The sequence below is a fragment of the Sitophilus oryzae genome, unplaced genomic scaffold (genome assembly GCF_002938485.1).
Source record: "Sitophilus oryzae breed Bouriz unplaced genomic scaffold, Soryzae_2.0 scaffold_866_pilon_pilon, whole genome shotgun sequence".
In the NCBI taxonomy this organism is placed as follows: Eukaryota; Metazoa; Arthropoda; class Insecta; order Coleoptera; family Curculionidae; genus Sitophilus; species Sitophilus oryzae.
Window position 1 is genome coordinate 787614 of NW_022147490.1, and position 18223 is coordinate 805836.

Below are 18223 nucleotides of genomic sequence, written 5' to 3' on the forward strand. Positions count from 1 at the left end.
AGTAGTAGAATAAATAATAAATAACATAAAATAAGCTCCTTGTAAAGACTGACAAATCCACAAAATTTCAAATCAAATTCAAATGTGTCAAATGAATCGTCAAACAGAACTGTCAAGGATCCCCACCCTAGAGAGCTTTTTCCGCCCACCATGCATGAATACATGGATAGCATTATGCTACTTCCTTAGTCTTCTTATTCAAAGGACCAGAAGAACAAATGAAGGATTAAAGCAACTCTATCGGGCACCAAATACCGTATGATCGAAAAAAAACATTGTCCAGTTGGCTTGGAAATGACGATCGATGACATTTTCATATAATTTTACATATAAAATGACAACGATCTTTATTTCATAGCTATCGCTGATGCCGTTTTTATTCAATCATACGGTATAACTGGAGTAGCAAGAGCACAATCAAAACTCATTTTGATACCACCAAATGATGGTCCGATCCACATTCTGCTCCACGGTAAGCCCTTACGTCAATGGTTTTTAGTTTTAAGTTTTGTCGCTGTATCAGATAGTCAATTATGGAGCGTAGCTGGCGAGTTGGTTGAATTTTAAATTACAGTACTTAGTCAGCCCATTGCCGAATAATGTCCATGGTTGGCAACAATGAATTTTACGTAACTAAATGTTTAATTGATGTCAAATATATATATTATTTGATACCACCAAATGATGGTCCGATCCACATTCTGCTCCACGGTAAGCCCTTACGTCAATGGTTTTTAGTTTTGAGTTTTGTCGCTGTATCAGATAGTCAATTATGGAGCGTAGCTGGCGAGTTGGTTGAGTCCACGTCAATTTATGAATGTCTCTATGAGGGAAGAAGCCGTTCATAATTTTTAAATTTAGGCTTTCGCACATGCCTCTTAGCCTGAGACCATTGTCGTTGGTTGACCTCTCTCCGTACTGCCCCACCACTGGGCTATTGGTTTCTGTTCCCGTTCTTGAGTTGAAGTCTCCCAGTAAGAATAATTCTTTATCGTGTTTAATGTCGGATATTATGTGCGTTAGTTTATTGAAAAACATATCTTTTGTTAAAGGATCCGCATCGTCGCTAGGGGCATATACTCCTATTATTATCATTTGTCATGTGTCAAATATATGTTTTAAATAAAATTCGAACGGAACTAGTAAACTGAGTTATGACTTATGGAACTACAGGAAGAAAGTTCCGTATAGAAAAAATATATTAAAGCTAAAATAAGTCAAGATATTGAGAGATGATTATCAACTAATCCAAAAACAGAAGAATAACAATAAATTTAGTACCCTTTAGGCATAAAAAGATAAAAAGTCTTATAATGACAGTCATTGCTTCAGGACAACGACTGCTCGGTAAAAGAAGTAAAATAAATATAAAATGACGAAGAAAAATGGTTTGCGCGTTGTCCAGTCAAGTGTGAATTTCAAATAGGAACATAACGGTGTGTCGACGTCGAAGACATCCATTTAGAGCGAGTCAATGTTTTGCTTTTAACTCTTTTCGATTGTTTACGAGCGACATTAGCGAGTGCCCTCATGTTTGCCGAACGTGTTGATGTCTCGTCGCCATGGTAATCTGCTGCGTAATGCTCGAACCATGTTAATATAGAGAACTAACTATATTAATATATTTTTGAAAACTTACAGCAGTTTCAAATAGTAATAACTTATGATTATAGCACAAATTAACTAGAACAGATGCGAAAGAACACCGAATTACGCGTTCAGGTTTCTGTGACCTTCAGAAAGAGTTCATAGACAATCCGCATCAATGTATAGTTTGGCTTATTATTTGTTTGGGTGAAAATAATCTGCATCAATATGTTATCTAGGCATACAAAAAGGTCCACAGACTTCGAGACATACGAAAAATCAAGTCCATTTAGCGTGTGTCGCAATTTTCACACCTTAAAAAATTAGTTTTTTATAGCTATAGCAGCTGCAGCGACTATGAAAAAAGCTGTATGATTTTCATAGAAAATAAGGGCACCTGTAATTCATTTGAGAATGTTATAAATCGCTAAAAGAGGTTTCAAATCTCTTGGATTTCTATTAATATTAAATAAATTTTTATTAAAATTGAACTAAAATTGTTAGTATCATTAAAAACAATTCAAATTCAAAAATTTTATCAGTCAAATTCCCTCATTTAAGGTGAATATTAAAGTAAATATAAATACAGCTCATTCTAAGCTCTACTTATCTTTAAGAAAAATTTAAATCATTGTTGCAATTGGGCCTTAATGCCATTTCGAATGAACACTAGTATTAATAATGTACATTATAATAATAATAAATTTTATATATCATAGTGTATATTAAAACTACTAAAACACTTTTAAATTGGTATTATATTAACAACTTTTGTTTTTTAATCCAAAAAAAGTTACCCATTTTCTCAATCAAAATATTTGTGGTCCTGAAAAGGACCTTCGTTTTCCCATGTTCGTCAAGGTAGGTAATGGGTAAACGGTAAAAAAACAGGATAATGAAATTTAAAAAATTACAAAAATTGTTGAAAAGTGCCTCCCTCTTGCATTAAACAATAACCCAAACGATCATAAAATCCCTCCTCACATTGGATAACATATCAGGGGTGACAGTGTCAAAGGCATTAAATATTTTCTGCCTTAACTGCTCCAAGTTTTGAATTTCTTCATGGCCGTAAATTTTAGATTTTATGTACCCCCATAAAAAGAAATAATTCACCGAGAAGTCAGGTGAAATTAAACGTCAGTCTAAACAAAACTGTCATTTTTGAAAACTTGTCAAAATTAGGACACACGCTAAATGGACTTGATTTTTCTATGCCTCGAAGTCTGTGGACTTTTCTGTATAATCTCACAGTAATTTAATAGATTGCTCGTCATATTATATCAGCTCGTCGGAGATTAGGAAAAAAAAGATATTTATAGTATAAAAAATTAATTTATTTAACAAAATTTAATTAAAGATGTGACAAAATAGTTACATTTCTATTAGTTCTATCGGACTTTTTTCGACTATATAAATCTTTATTTTTTGTAAACTTTAATGCATAAAATATTTTCAATCTAATAAATAATTTAATGATATAAATAAGAGGAAATTTCTCACATAGGTGGTCAAATTCTATAGTTTTCATTATATCAAACAGCCTCTGAATGTTTTCTTCAGTGCAAAACTCATCAAAATTTAATATAAATAATTTTTCCAGCCTGTAAATAAAATTAACAAATTTTTCCATTTTCATGATCAAAGGCTTTTAAATGGGTAAATAATTTCGAGTTATCCAGAGATTCGGATTCTTTCGCAAATTTTAGACAAATATCACATTGATGTATTTGAAGACCCTTTTTAATGATGTAGTCAAACATAATTAAAGGCATTTTGAGTTGAAAACATTTCTCAGAGGCTGTTTGATATAATGAAAACTCGAGTGAAAACTATAAAATTTGACCACACATGTGAGAAATTTCCTCTTATTTACATCATTAAATGATTTATTAGATTGAAAATATTTGATGTATTAAAGTTTACAAATAAAGATTTATATAGTCGAAAAAGTCCGATAGAACCAATAGAAAGGTAACTATTTTGTCACATTTTTAATTAAATTTTGTTAAATAAATTAATTTTTATACTATAAATATCTTTTTTTTCCTTATAAATAAACACATTTGCATTCCATTTTAAATAAGATATACAAATTACCAAAACTTAGAAATAACAGTTCAAAAAGTTCAACAAAAATCCTACACGCGTTTTAAAAAGAAACATATAACCACGCACTATATCATTCCAGCAAGCGAATACGACACAGCATAGGTTTCCGGACTAAACGACTGGTGTATTTACACCACTCAATAGGCGTGTCGGGTTTGCCGAGCCGTTTCCGATGCAGTCGCTTTCTTTCGCATCTGTTATAGGTAATTTGTGATTATAGTCTGTAGAACGAATCAAGAAAGAATTCGATAGACGATGGCAGAAAAAACGCAGATGTCCATCTTGACACGTCCATCTTTCTCACTAAAAAAAGTTTATCATTTTTTTAAGTGAACTACAGTCTGTCTGACAGACGTCATTCTAAAGATGACAGGAAGTGCAATGTGCCTGTGAATTAAATAGACAGACATAACTGTGACTGCCAGCGACCCTCTCGTTAAATAGACGATATGCCATCATCATCATCATCATTTTCAGCTTATTCAAACATTTCCAATTATAGTGTAGCCTACATCACATACTCCTTTTGTAGTTAAGCCCATTATTATCTTGCGGGCCCATGTGATTCCTGCTAATTTCTCAATATCATGATCCCATCTCAAGTTCGGTCTTCTTCTAGCTCTATTAATTCCTCGTGGGTACCATGCTGTAACTGGTTGTAATGGACCATAAACCATCTGTTGTCCGTTTTTTTTGTCAACTGTCCTGCCCATTGCCATTTGGGGGATTTATTTTATATCATCTATATCTATCTATATATTTTTTGACAACAACTTTGATATCAACAGTACAATAATTTTCCCTTCTCAAAACCTCTATCTGACCACTCCATAAATTTCGTTTTCTTCTCATTAAACCCTTAACATTAAGACTACTTTTTGTGATTAATCTTCCATTCTTTTTAAAAAAAAATCAAAATTACTTTTTCAAAAATATTGCGACGGACTGTATAATACTGTCTTTACTCTTTACTATAGTTTGCTATAGTCCACTTATTTCTTTACACACTCTATATGTATGCACACTTACATAAATTCCTTAAATATAAACATCAGTTATCAGGATGAACTATAAGAAGAAAGAATGTTGAAACCATTAAAATTTACGAAGAGCTATAAAACGCGTCACGATATAGAACCGGGTGCATAAAATTTTATCAATTTTCTACATACCATGTCACCTATTCAATTCCAGTTTTGTCTTTTTGAGAATGATGAAATTCAGATACGACTTTTACGTAAATTTTACATTCTAGAAGTACTTGAAATATGAAATAAAATTTATGAAGAAACTAAAGTAAAGAGTGCAAATAAAACTTATATCATGCAATATATTTGTTACGGTTACACGGAAAAAAATGTAATAAATCCCAAATTGTAGAAAACACGGCTGCATTTTAGGTCTAAATTGGTACCATGCATCACGTTGTAGCTTTTATTTCTATCAAGTTGTAGATCTCAAAAGAAATAGTTAAATATGTTTGCCTTTATACGGAACAAGCGAACAAAACTCTGCAATATCTCAGCACAACAAATTAAAATTACAAAATACATTGATTTTTCCTATCGCTACTTATGCATCTGAGACCTGCACTCTACTGGAAACTACAAACAAAAGAATAAAAAATCGGTAAAAAAACTTTTAAGTTAAACGGTTTTATCTTATGTGCACTGAAAACTAGAAAATAATAATAACAATTAGGTATTTTGAACTTCTAGTTTAGAAATATTTTAGTACTAGGCAGAATAGCTTTTAGGCATATTAGACTAAAATAAAAACGTGGGGCCCATTAACTATTGCTGTAATACTTTCTTCTATACTAAGTGTGGATTGCATCGACTTACTATAATCGTAACTGGAGATTTTGACAATCAATAACCAGCCGTGGCGGCTTCACCAGCGAACGCCGAGCTCATGATCTACCAAAGTATAAAGATATGCTTTGCCATAGGTAGGAACTAGACGTTCAAAATACCTAATTGTTATTATTATTTTCTAGTTTTCAGTGCACATAAGATAAAACCGTTTAACTTAAAAGTTTTTTTACCGATTTTTTATTTTTCTTTGTTTTTTTATTTATTGTTTCCATGTTGTTCCCACGAGTAATGAACATTTTAACGGTCGATCCCTCCAGAGGTCCAGTAGAGGGGCAAGGCTATAATATACAACAAGAGGCGCCCAGTCTTGAGGGGAAAACGCTTTCGACATTACATTTTTAGCCACCCTAATGCCATACAGTCCTCAGCACGTTTTAACCTATTACCTTAACTTGGGTGGTAAAGCTACCGCTAACTACGTAGGTACATCTAATCACCTATTTTTTTTATCTGTCCTTCTAACGTCACACAATATTGGACACAACTGTTCTGGACACGACTACTCATGCCCTCACCTAATACGCCATTTTGTAACGACGTCCATCTTGGATTTAAAATTTTGTCATAATCACAGTATTCTACTAATGTAGCCCTTTCATTTGATACCCATATTGAGGGGGTTGTGGAAAAATATGAAATCCGCCATTTTTTACCGGCGGCCCATCTAGATTTACAATGTTATTGATATTACTATATTGTATTGTCATCGGAACTAAAGGTGTGTACCAAATTTCAGATCAATCTGACAACAGGAAGGTACTTAAATTTCAATTTCTAATTTTGACCCAAATAAACAAACAAATAAATAAATACCGTACGGGTCGAGCTAAATAAAACCGTTTAAAAATAGAGGCTTTCGAAATGTGGACCTACAGAAGAATGCTGCGAATTTCATATACAGAATATCGGACCAAGGTCTCAATTATAAGTTAATCACAAGTTAAAAAGTTATCACAAGACTTTCAACCAAAATATACCAGTAGGTACTTAGGGCACATTTCGAGAACAGATGGACTGGAAAAAATTATAATCGAAGGGAATATTATTGGCAAACGACCAAGAGGAAGGTCTCTGACTCGGTGAGTGGAAAACTAAAGAAATTATTGGTCACGGTCTGCAAGAGGCTTCTCTAGCTGCTCAAGATACAGAGGAATGGAGAAAAACGATCCCCGCAATTGAGGAATGATGTCACCATACTCTTCCGAGAGTTAACGGACGAGAAGAAGAGAGAGAAAACAAGTGTGTGGTGGTAATTCTCCCAATTTGTGTGAGAGAATATTCAGATTGTACCCGTTGAAATTTAAATGAAAATCATTATTACAAATTAAAGCGATTCTAACTACATTGTTTTAATATAATTTGCTGTTACTATACGTGGTAATATTTCATACGGTCTTTTCAAATCTAATAAAAATAGAAAATACATTTTATCCCTTTGCGGCTGAAAAAATCCTAGATATTTTGGTACTGAAATATCATCATCATCACCATTTTCAGCTTATTCAACCATTTCCAGTTATGATGTAGTCTCCCTCACATATTTAGATATTCTCTTTGTAGTTGGGCCCATTGTTGTCTATTGTTGGCTATGCGGGCCGCATATTTGTAAAAGACGTCCATGATTGCGCTTCGGTTCTAGGCCGAACGATACCGCGTAAACAGCATACGATATTGCAAATCTATCTGGTGAATAGCATCCGTGATTCCAAATTTTAACTGCCTTAATTCCTCTTATATGTATAAACAGCGGACGATATCGCGAAATTTGTTGATCAGTTGCTTGTAATCAGCATTTAAGATCGCAAAATTTGCAAGTGCAAGATCTCTACCAAAGAATATAGTACTAAATATTATTTTGCAAAAAAAAATAATTTGCCCCCAAATCACGAGTATATAAGTTAATAGATAAAGAAATTATTAGAACACGTTTCGTTAAAAAGGAAGAAATTGAGGTAAGTTACAGAAATTAACAAGAGTAATTAGTCAAAACAAATTAACTTTAAAAAACAGATAATAAATCGAAACAAAAAAAATGGCTGAAATGAAGATATAGGACATTATTTTCAGGACATTTACCCAATGTTTAGAGAATGACCAGCTTTACTTCGAAAATTTAAAACAAAAACTGCACTTTGTGTAGTTTCTTTGCAGGTAAAATTTGACTTTTTCTAGTACATGAAGATTGTAACTTTTTGTTTAAAATAAGTTAGGTATTAGAAATTTATATTGAGTTCTATGGAAAATATATTATATCTCTATTCTGTTTTAAGTAATTTGCGTACGTATGTAAGTTGGATGAACATAAAATAGTGTCATCTGGGAATCTATTTTCTGTTGATTTCTCGACACGATTTTTGGTTTTACTTTATAGTCCTCTTAATAATCAAAATATTTATGATCAACAGCACGTCAACGTCAATGGTATTTTTTCGTACGATCACCACAAGTTAAGCGGCCGCCATCTTGAATTTTGGTACTTTTGGGGAAAAAATGTAAATAACTCGAAAACGGTGCGTTATAGCGAAAAACTTCAAGAGGTAAAAATTAAAAAGAATAAAAAACTCTATCAGAATCAGTAAAGAATAGTTTATTATCCTAACGCAGTGACGTACAAAATTTTTTTGAATATCGAGCAATTTTTAAAAGGAATCACCGAAATGCAAATTACTATTTTTTTAAGCCTATTAACAAATAACATGGATATTTAGCATCAATTCAACTAAAATACAGTCCTTGTGACATTTTCAAGAAATATTTATTGGTGGTTTGATAATATTTCAAAATTAACAAAAATTGTCAAAGCTATCCTTTACTAAATACATGTGTACTAATAATGTGCGAAATTAGCCTCCACCTTGTTCCAGTCGGGGCTATTTGCACTTAAACCAAGGTCTTTGTTTACCATTTGTAAACAACTTGTTTTTAAAAAATACAGTGACAGTTTGAAAAAATTAGGCTACAGGTTGGAAGAAAAAAAATAAAATGTAATAAAATACTTGCGAATGCCTTTTTTGACATAAATATCATCTGATCTTAACCTAAGATCTTAACACTTTTCATTATGATAAATACATTATAAACATACCCCTACAAATTTAATAACAATAATTCAAATTATGACCATTTTAATAAAAATGTGTAACCAACTTCTAACCTAACTTTTCAAACTGTCATCTCTAGAAAAAAATGAAATTTACAATTTTATTCGAATTGTTCTTCATTGACCGATATTTGTTTGTTCTCGCAAGAAATACCATTATAGTTACCACACAAGCATGAACATTGCATACTGGATTTTAAACATGTACCATTGCGATTAAAAAAAATAGTACAACAAAATATGATTTAATCTGCTGATCTATATTCTTGTGTCAGTGTCACGTAATTTTTAAAAAATGCCTTTAACTTCAGAGCAAAAATCGATTATATTTACGCGATTAAGGGATGGGGTTTCCATAAGGGAAAATTGCAGATGCATTAGGGATAAACAAAAAAACAGTGTTGTTGGCTAAATCCAAAGAAAAAATTCAATATAATTCAAATATCCTTATAGACCAGGAGTTCCATCTGGGACTACTAATTCTTGTACTACTTTTTTGATCGCAATGGTACATAGTTTATTACATCCAGATTTGCAATTACAGTAAATCATTTTCAATACAAATTCTGGTGCCACTGCGTTTGACATTGTTGTTGGAACTAAGGTATCCGTTTTTTTACTCCATCCACATTGTGTTGCCTTTTCTCCCTTATTTAGCCTATACTGCATTTATAAATAGGTCCTATAATAATGAATTTCAGCTGCGTTAGTTGTTGGAGGTAAGGTAGCTAAATCAAAATTTTTACTATAGGTACCTGACGAGATGTAAGGGCTTTATATTTAAAATACCTCAACTGATCTAAATCTTTTGCTAGCCTATGTCGATCATATGATGAAAATAAGGATGTATTTCCAGCTTCGACTAGCTCAGATTTTTGTGCTGCAGGATCTAAAAAAAACGGATGTAATTTGTCACAGATGAGGATCATTTTGCAACGTTTTGAATTAATTTCGCCGTTTACATTACATTTTATTTTTTTTCTTCCAACCTGTAGCCTAATTTTTCAAACTGTCACTGTATTTTTAAAAACAAGTTGTTTACAAAATGGTAACAATAAGACCTTGGTTTAAGTGCAAATAGCCCCGACCGGGATAAGGTGGAGACTGCTTTCGCACACTCTTAGTACACATGTATTTATTAAAGGATAGCTTTTACAATTTTTGTTAATTTTGAAATATTATTAACCCGCCAATAAAAAATATTTCTTGAAAATGTCACAAGGATTGTATTTCAGTTGAATTGATGCTAAATATCCATGTTATTTGTTAATAAGCTTAAAAAATTAGTAATTTGCATTTCGGTGATTCCTTTTAAAAATTGCTTGATTTTCAAAATTTTGTTGTACGTCATTGCGTTAGGATAATAAACTATTTTTTATTGATTCTAATAGAGTTTTTTATTCTCTTTAATTTTTACCTCTTGAAGTTTTTCGCTATAACAAACCGTTTTCGAGTTATTTACATTTTTTCCCAAAAAGTACCAAAATTCAAGATGGCGGCCGATTTTTTTTGATGACGCACACATCGGACAAATGGGGACTTTTAGTATGTTAATAAGGGTTACTAAGGCTAACTATTTTCAATGGTCGCAGCTTTCTAAAAAATTTTGCAATTTCAATATGGTGAATGTCATAACTGCACTGGGGTATACGTATGTAAGTTGGATGAACATAAATAGTGTCATCTAGGAATCTATTTTCTGTTGATTTCTCGACACGATTTTTGGTTTTACTTTATAGTCCTCTTAATAATCAAAATATTTATGATCAACAGCACGTCAACGTCAATGGTATTTTTTCGTACGATCACCAAAGTTAAGCAGCAATATGCGTGGTTGTTATTGGAAGGGGTGGTCGCTTGACAAAAAAAACTTTTTTTTATTTTTAGCTCGTTTAATTTGTGTTGACAAACAAAATTTGCGATCCTGAATGCTAATTACGAGCAACCCATTAATTGTGACAAAAACTTTCCTTTTATTGAAAATTTAAGTCAAAAATATTGCGAACGGCTACTCTTATATCGGAGGCAGTGGGAACAAGCTTTTGCTTCTGCACTTGACTAAAAATATGATACCCACCTATATCTTACACTGCATACCAAAGGGCGCCACTTATTTCAATAAGATGCTGATACTTTACAAAGGATAGTACAAACTGAAATAAGAAAATTTGTACAAGTGTATTAATTGAATGGAAACTAAAATTAGTATAGCTATTAAATATTTTGAGAAACTGGATCAACCAATGAAACAATTCAAATACCCAAAAAAAATAAGATTTATTACTTGTTAGAAATTTTCGGTACCTATTCGGCACAGCAGTTATATACATGAATATACAAGAATTATATTTAAGGAACTTTATCTTAAAACTTGTTTAAAATCAAATTATGTCTTTCCAGATATTATTCAAACAATTATAATATAAAAAGAATACTTTTAGACACGGTCTTGGTTTTATTCGAATATTAAATATCTAAATTTTAATTGACTTATTACGAAGATTCATGAACCTTTTTGTTTATATATAGTTAAGGGAAAAAGTTTAAAAGCTGTATCCAAGATTGCCCTTACAGGTCAAAGATCGTAATGTTATAAAAGGTTAACATAAATAGATGTTAAATCTGAATAATCAATCAATATAACATGATTATTTTAATAATCAAATACAAGTAAAATTTGAGCAATGCTGAAGGCAAATACTTAAAATATTAAAAAAATATAAAATATAACAGAACGTTAAATTTTATAAATTAAAGGTTAAAGTAATGCTGAAGGCAAGTACTTAACCGGTTAAATGTAAAATGTTAAGAATAGTTAATTTCTTGGCACACTAATGATTATTTAAAATCAAATTAATAAAAGTTTAGTTTACTATAAAAAAAAAAATATATACTGGCCTTGTATACCAAATTATACTAAAAAAAGGATCTTCTTAATAATATAAAAACATCACAGCATCCAACTTCTCCTCAGAGGGGTGCAGGGCTGAAATCTAACTGAACAGGCTGCTACTGATTACTTCGGTGACTGAACACGTAAGAAAAACTTGTGGAAAAACTTGGCGAAAAACTTCTAGACACATTCTAGACAATTCTCAAAATGGCACAGTGCCCTCGACAACCATGGTACAAAGAATACAAGGTATGATATTGCGCAGGTTGGCTGCTACGTCTGAGAAAATACGTAGAAAAATCTATTGAAAGAACGCCTCGCGCGCCAGTTCAAATCGTCAAGATATTGTGAATAAACAATGTTTAATTTTTATATACCGTCATTAAATTCTTCTAAGCAAGAGGAGTCGGGCTAGGAAGCGAGAGACCGGAGTTCGAATCTCGGCCGGGACCATAACTTTTATTTATTTTTTAAATACTGTTGTATTCTATAGTTTATTTTTTTTGTAGTATAAAAAAAAGAACTATTTATTCTGTGATTTTTTAATCTCCGGTATTAATATAAATTGATTGTTGATTACAATACTTCATTTAATATAAAATGATATTCTACTTTTGAAATGTATCAGGCCCCTAATTGTACCTAAAGTAAAATATATGATTTTAGTGATATACCATATTGGTTAAACTATTTAATATTTCAGTCACTTAAAAAGTTAATTTGCATTGAATAATTGCCTACCATTAAAAAGGAAATTTGAGCTATATAATCCTTGATGGGCATCTTCCTCTAAATTTTGGGTTTCGTTCAGCAATTTATTCTCAAAACCTGAAACATCTACATATAAAAAAAGAAGCTTCCAGGTCACTAATTATAATAAACTTCACCCTTGGAATTACTTCTATCACAATTACAATACATTCATCTGCATTGGCATTTTCTACTGTTCGATGAAACAATAACGCTTTCCAACATTTTTTAAATGATGTAACAACAATTCCTCTTGTGGTTGCTTTTTCCATAGATATCCTCATCTCTGTCCTCATGTGAATTCAGAGGCAATGAACATGAAAATTATTTACCATAAACATCGCAAACTAAAAACCTAATAAACAATTTTATACCGAATATAGAAATAAATTTAGTATTCTTCACCCTATTATCGTCCAAATCCATGTTAATAGATAATTATTATTTTTAAATATATTTTTTTGGAACTGCTGGTTTAGTAATTATTAAATTAAACGAACTAAAAAGTCTTAAAAATAAACAATTCTTAACCATAACCCCAAAAATACAGATCTCCTGTCAACTTTCTTTATCTTTTAATTGTTCATTGTTTTCCTAGTGACGTCACAGGTGGTATGCGCGAACTGAACGAAATTGGAGCCGCTATCGATCATACCTTGTATTCTTTGTACCATGCTCGACAACGGTCAAATCCGAGGTGACGATTTTGACGTTTCCCGTCTTGTCAATACACCAGGGTACGATCCAATATTTTCGATAGAGAGCGTTCCGAAATTTAAGCGTTGTAGAAGTGTAAAAAGAATATCGATACAATAATAAAAATCCGTCTATAATAAAACAAAGTAGCATTTGGAAAATGAAAATGCTACATAATAAATTTCGCGATATCGTTTGGTGTTTAGGCAGTTAAAATTTGGAATCACGGATGCTATTCACCAGATGGATTTGCGATATCATATGCTGTTTACGCGGTATCGTTCGGCCTAGAACTGAATCGCGATCATGGATGTCGTTTACAAATATGCATGCGAGCCCAAGTTATCCCTGCTAATTTTCTAATATCATGGTCCCATCTCAGGTTTGGTCTTCTTCTAGGTCTCTTCTAGGTCATTCCTGGTGGGTATCATGCTGTATTTTTTGTGGTCCATCTGTTATTGGCCCTTCTTGCCAGGTTTCTTGGCAACCCATTGCCACTTGAGGGATTTGATTCTATGGATGACTTCTATTACCTGGGTCTTTTGTCATATATTCTCTGATTTACTGAACTATATCTTTAAAAAACATTTCTTTTTCAAAAATCAATTTTACTAATTTTACAGGAGAGCCCTGGACGGCTGATGGTTATCAGAACAAAATTGAAATTGAAATCTAAATCAAAAACCCTCATATGGAACTCTAGATCACACTGTATACAGTAATTTAGTCAAAATAGTAGGAGTATAGCGACCTATATAATTTAGTGTTTAAGCAATATACACACCTAAATTTAGAAAAATCAAGGAGGATATAAAAAAACATCTTGCGTAACGTAATCTGATGGGAAATCATCATGCACGCTTGTTTTCAGGCTATTTCTTCCTCGTATAAGGATATCGTGAGAAGGTGGATTAATTTTCATGGTTAACGAGCTTAAAAAATGTTTCCACCGAATTTTGACGCTGTGTAACTTTAAATTAAGGCTAATTTATGAACATACGTATGATCGTCATTAATGCTTTGTTTGCGTTTTTAATTGTATACGAAACGTTGTGTTGTTTACCGTTATTTTGGATAAGAACGATTCAATTTAAATCGTTGGACATATTAACAAATCATAGGTAGGTATCTTTATACAGCATGTCCCTGGATCGTGTTTATAAGAGGACACACTGTTTTATTATTAACTATTTGATTGTTCTAAAACGGTTAATCCCGTTGAGACTTTTCTAAATTTTTTGTACCGTTTTAAAGAAAAATATGAAAATATACATGTTATGAATGTTTCGCAAAAATTTAAACGCCTTTATGTGGTACTTTTGTTAGTAAGTACATAGTAGGTATAGTAAGTATAGTACAGTATATAGTATATAAGTAAGTTGGTACATCATTTAGTAAGTAAATATATATTCACTATTCACTTCGCATATAATTTTTGCATTTCTTCAGTGTTCACTATTATTAATAGGTAAATTTAACAAGTTATGTACTACAAAAATCAACCACATCTATGAAAAATGTTGTTTATAAGTAGGAAACTTATCGAGACAAGAATCACCAATTTGTTTTGATTAGGCCTCAAGACAATAAATTTTGCGCACCTGCCTTCACATTTCACAATCCTTTTTTTTTACTAGACTAAAGACGTTTAAACCATTTGCAATGTGGCAAATCTAATGATATCGGTCAAATTTGACATGGAATGGCTAGACTAGACTACTACAGGTGTAAAAATAGCAGGTGTAGATTAGAAATAAAATTTTCTTTTTTCGTAGCTTAAAATGTTGTTCATTACTTGCTTATATAGGGGTCCAAAAAAAAACAAAACTAAAGTATACCCTTGGTCTAAAAGTTTTAGCCAAACTGCCATAAGGAAATTGTTACTAAAACTGGCAGTAAGCGCCATTAAAAGGCAAAGAAGAGTAGGGGCCAAGTAAATACCATCCAAGTACGACCTCGCCAAAATTATCATCGATTGTCATTCCCCAGCCGTATTTGACGCCTTTTTTCTCGATAGTATGGTACTTTTGTCAAAATATATGGCGATTCAAACATATTAAAAGAATTTAAATAAACAAAAAAATTAGTGTTATATATTTCTAAGTTGAATATTTTGAATAGTTTTTTTGGTCAGGAAGAAATATATAGACTCAACGCTCAATACTCAGTTTAATTTTCTATATACAGGGTGGCCCATCGAAAACGTTTCACAATGCATAACGGCCAGGGTATTTATTTTTTCAACAAATCCAAAAACACGTCAATTTTGTTTGTGAACTTTTGCCCCAAAAATGATTGCAAAATATTTAACCCTCTAAGCGGAGGTGTCATCCCCCAACTTTTTTCAAATGGAAAGGGGGGTCAAGTGGAGCCGCAATGAAAAGAGCTTTCTATTCTCTATATTTCCCCGCTTTGTTTTTGAAAATCGGTCGAGTCATTGAGAAAATATGAAGGATTGAAATTTGAAAAGTTTATTTAAGCATTTATCAGTGTAAATGATAATTAAGGAAAAATTCGACCAATTTGCTGTCTTTTTCTTATTATTTCTAGACGTTTACGCATTTTTTCAATTGCCACAACGTTGAACGATCAGGTGCGGTAGTTGCTAGATAGCTGTTCTGTGACTTGTACGTTAAAGTTCTTCTCAATATCGTTAAACTGACCTACAATAGAATTTCCAAAAATACCAGCCCACACGTTCAATTCCTGAGGGTTTTGTGTGTGCACCTCGTGAGAAACCCTGGGGTTGTCCTCAGCCCAGTACCGACAGTTGTGCCGATTAACTACACCGTTCAAAAAGAAAGTAGGAACACATTAAATAGGAAATTATTATCATTCGCCATTCGTTCACTCATAGTTTCACAAAATTGCAAGCAACAATCAAAATCGTCTTTGTTGAGTTCTTGTACCAACTGAATTTTGTACGGGTGGAACTTGTGTTTTTTTAATATCCTTTGGAAACTTGTATGATTCCCGCCGGTCTCATTGGCTAATTTTCTTGCACTCAGAATACTGTCCATGGCAACTTGGCCCAATACGAATACCTCCATAGCTTCATTTACTACAGGATTTTCCCTCTGCCTCTTTTTATTCATAACGGAACCAGTTTCGCGAAATTTTGCTACTAACTGGCGAACAATTTTGCCATAAAGGTGTTTGTCAGGATGGCGTTCATTGAATATCTGCGCAACCAGATTGCAAACATCTATAGAAATAATAAGAAAAAACAGCAAATTGGTCGAAGGAATTTATCCTTATCATTTACTCTGATAAATGTTTAAATAAACTTTTCAAATTTCAATCCTTCATATTTTCCCAACGACTCGACCGATCTTCAAAAACGAAGCAGGAAAGTATAGAGTATAGAAAGCCCTTTTCATTGCGGTACCCTTTGACCCCCCTTCCCATTTGAAAAAAATCGGGGGATGACACCCTCGCTTAGAGGGTTGATGATTTTGCAATAATTTTTGGGGCAAAAGTTGTCCCCCTCACAAACAAAATTGACGTGTTTTTGAATTTTCTGGAAAAAAAATTACCCTGGCCGTTATGCCTACGTTTTCGATGGGCCACCCTGTATATATGAATTTCTGAAACTATAGTACTTTTTGGTATATTGTATTGTGGGTGTAATGATAGAATTGAATAAAAATCTGCTTATGCAGATCATCCGTAAAAATTTTTCTCATTTTTATGATTAAATTATGCAAACTCGTCTGAAAAAATAAGCGAGAATAGCCAGAGTGGGCTTAAAAAGAAGGCAAAAAACAAAATAATATTACCACAAAAATATAGCGTTTTAGCATTTAAACCGTTATATTGCGGAGGCTTGTATCTGACATCATCAGCTCACAAAAATTGTGTGTTTCGGACTACCTAAATTACTTCCAAGTAAACAACAAAACTTGTTATTTTAATCTTTTTAACAAAGCTGTTTTAAAGGCCTTAAAACTAATCATATTAAAAACAAGATCAATTTTCTTTTAAGTATTTCTCGCGGTATTTGTCTGGAATCAGTCGCTATTGTAACGCGACTAATGTGGAACCGATATCCCATCACTAGTTCGTTTCTTCAAAACAATCCTATATTGGTATTTTGCCACTGCAAGAAAATATACAAAATAAAATAGTTATTTTTTGTAAACACTTCTGCGTTAATTCAAACGGAAACTACTTGTCAGAAGTTAGGTTTACAGATATACAAATATGCGAAACGTTAAGCATTTTTTTGTTCGTTAGGCAAATTTGTATATCTGTAGACCTAACTTCTGACAAGTAGTTTCCGTTTGGATTAACGCAGAAGTGTTAACAAAAAATAACTATTTTATTTTGTATATTTTCTATATAGAATTTTTTTGGAGAGATAAATCCGCCACATAGGTATAGTAGGCCAGTCGGCAAGTGAATCGATGGCGGGAGCAAATCCGGACAAGCTGCAATAAGTTTTATTTTATTTAGTTTGTTGTCGAGAAGCATGTATTAAATTTGCACTCCCCGTAAAGCCCGGATTTGGCTGCCATCTTGGAAATATTGGCTAAAATTCGGTTTATTTTTCATTATTTGTCAATAACTCGATTTCTATCAACTTTAGTGCAAAATATGTAGAGACCAATATTAAAGAAGAGGAAATACTCTATAAAAATCATTGTATGGGTTTTTTTCGTGCGACTACTCAAAGTATCGTATTTTACGAAAACAAAATTAAAGTTTGATATAATGTACGTGTTGTTAGTACGTGTTGTACCTTGAGCGGCACCCCCGAGACATAAAGCCTAAAAACTTGTTTGCTACTGGATGGCAGTAGCCTGCTGTCGCGGTCATAATGGAAGAACGCAATTTGCATTATGACCGCAATAACGGACTAAATTTTTATTGTTGCGCGACTGGTGGAAAATCAAGTTTAACCGCCTTATCTCTCAGGGAAATGCCTTGAGGTAAAGTACCCGGCGCGTTTTTTTTGAGTGGTCTCCCAATTTCCAATAGGCCTAATCCACATGTCGTCAACTTAGGTTTCTTTTGAGGTGGAAGGTTCATCAGAGTTTCTTCGTTTTTTTGATGTTACTGGCTGTTCAACATAATCTTCCTGAATGTCTTCCACATGTGTATCATATTCCGGATCTGGTTCATAAGGTGCAGAATATTCTTTTCGTTGATCTTTATCGAGAGGATCTTTGTCCTCGTATTCATCTTCGTCTAAATTTGCCACCTCCA

General features: G+C 32.7%; 1 protein-coding gene across 1 annotated transcript; it reads right to left on the reverse strand.

Annotated features, from left to right (window-relative positions):
• Positions 1-651: 651 nt before the first annotated feature.
• Positions 652-1095, reverse strand: LOC115890478 (craniofacial development protein 2-like). Its single transcript, XM_030910717.1, has one exon. The coding sequence runs from the start codon at positions 1093-1095 to the stop codon at positions 652-654; it is 444 nt and encodes a 147-aa protein (XP_030766577.1).
• Positions 1096-18223: the final 17128 nt, after the last annotated feature.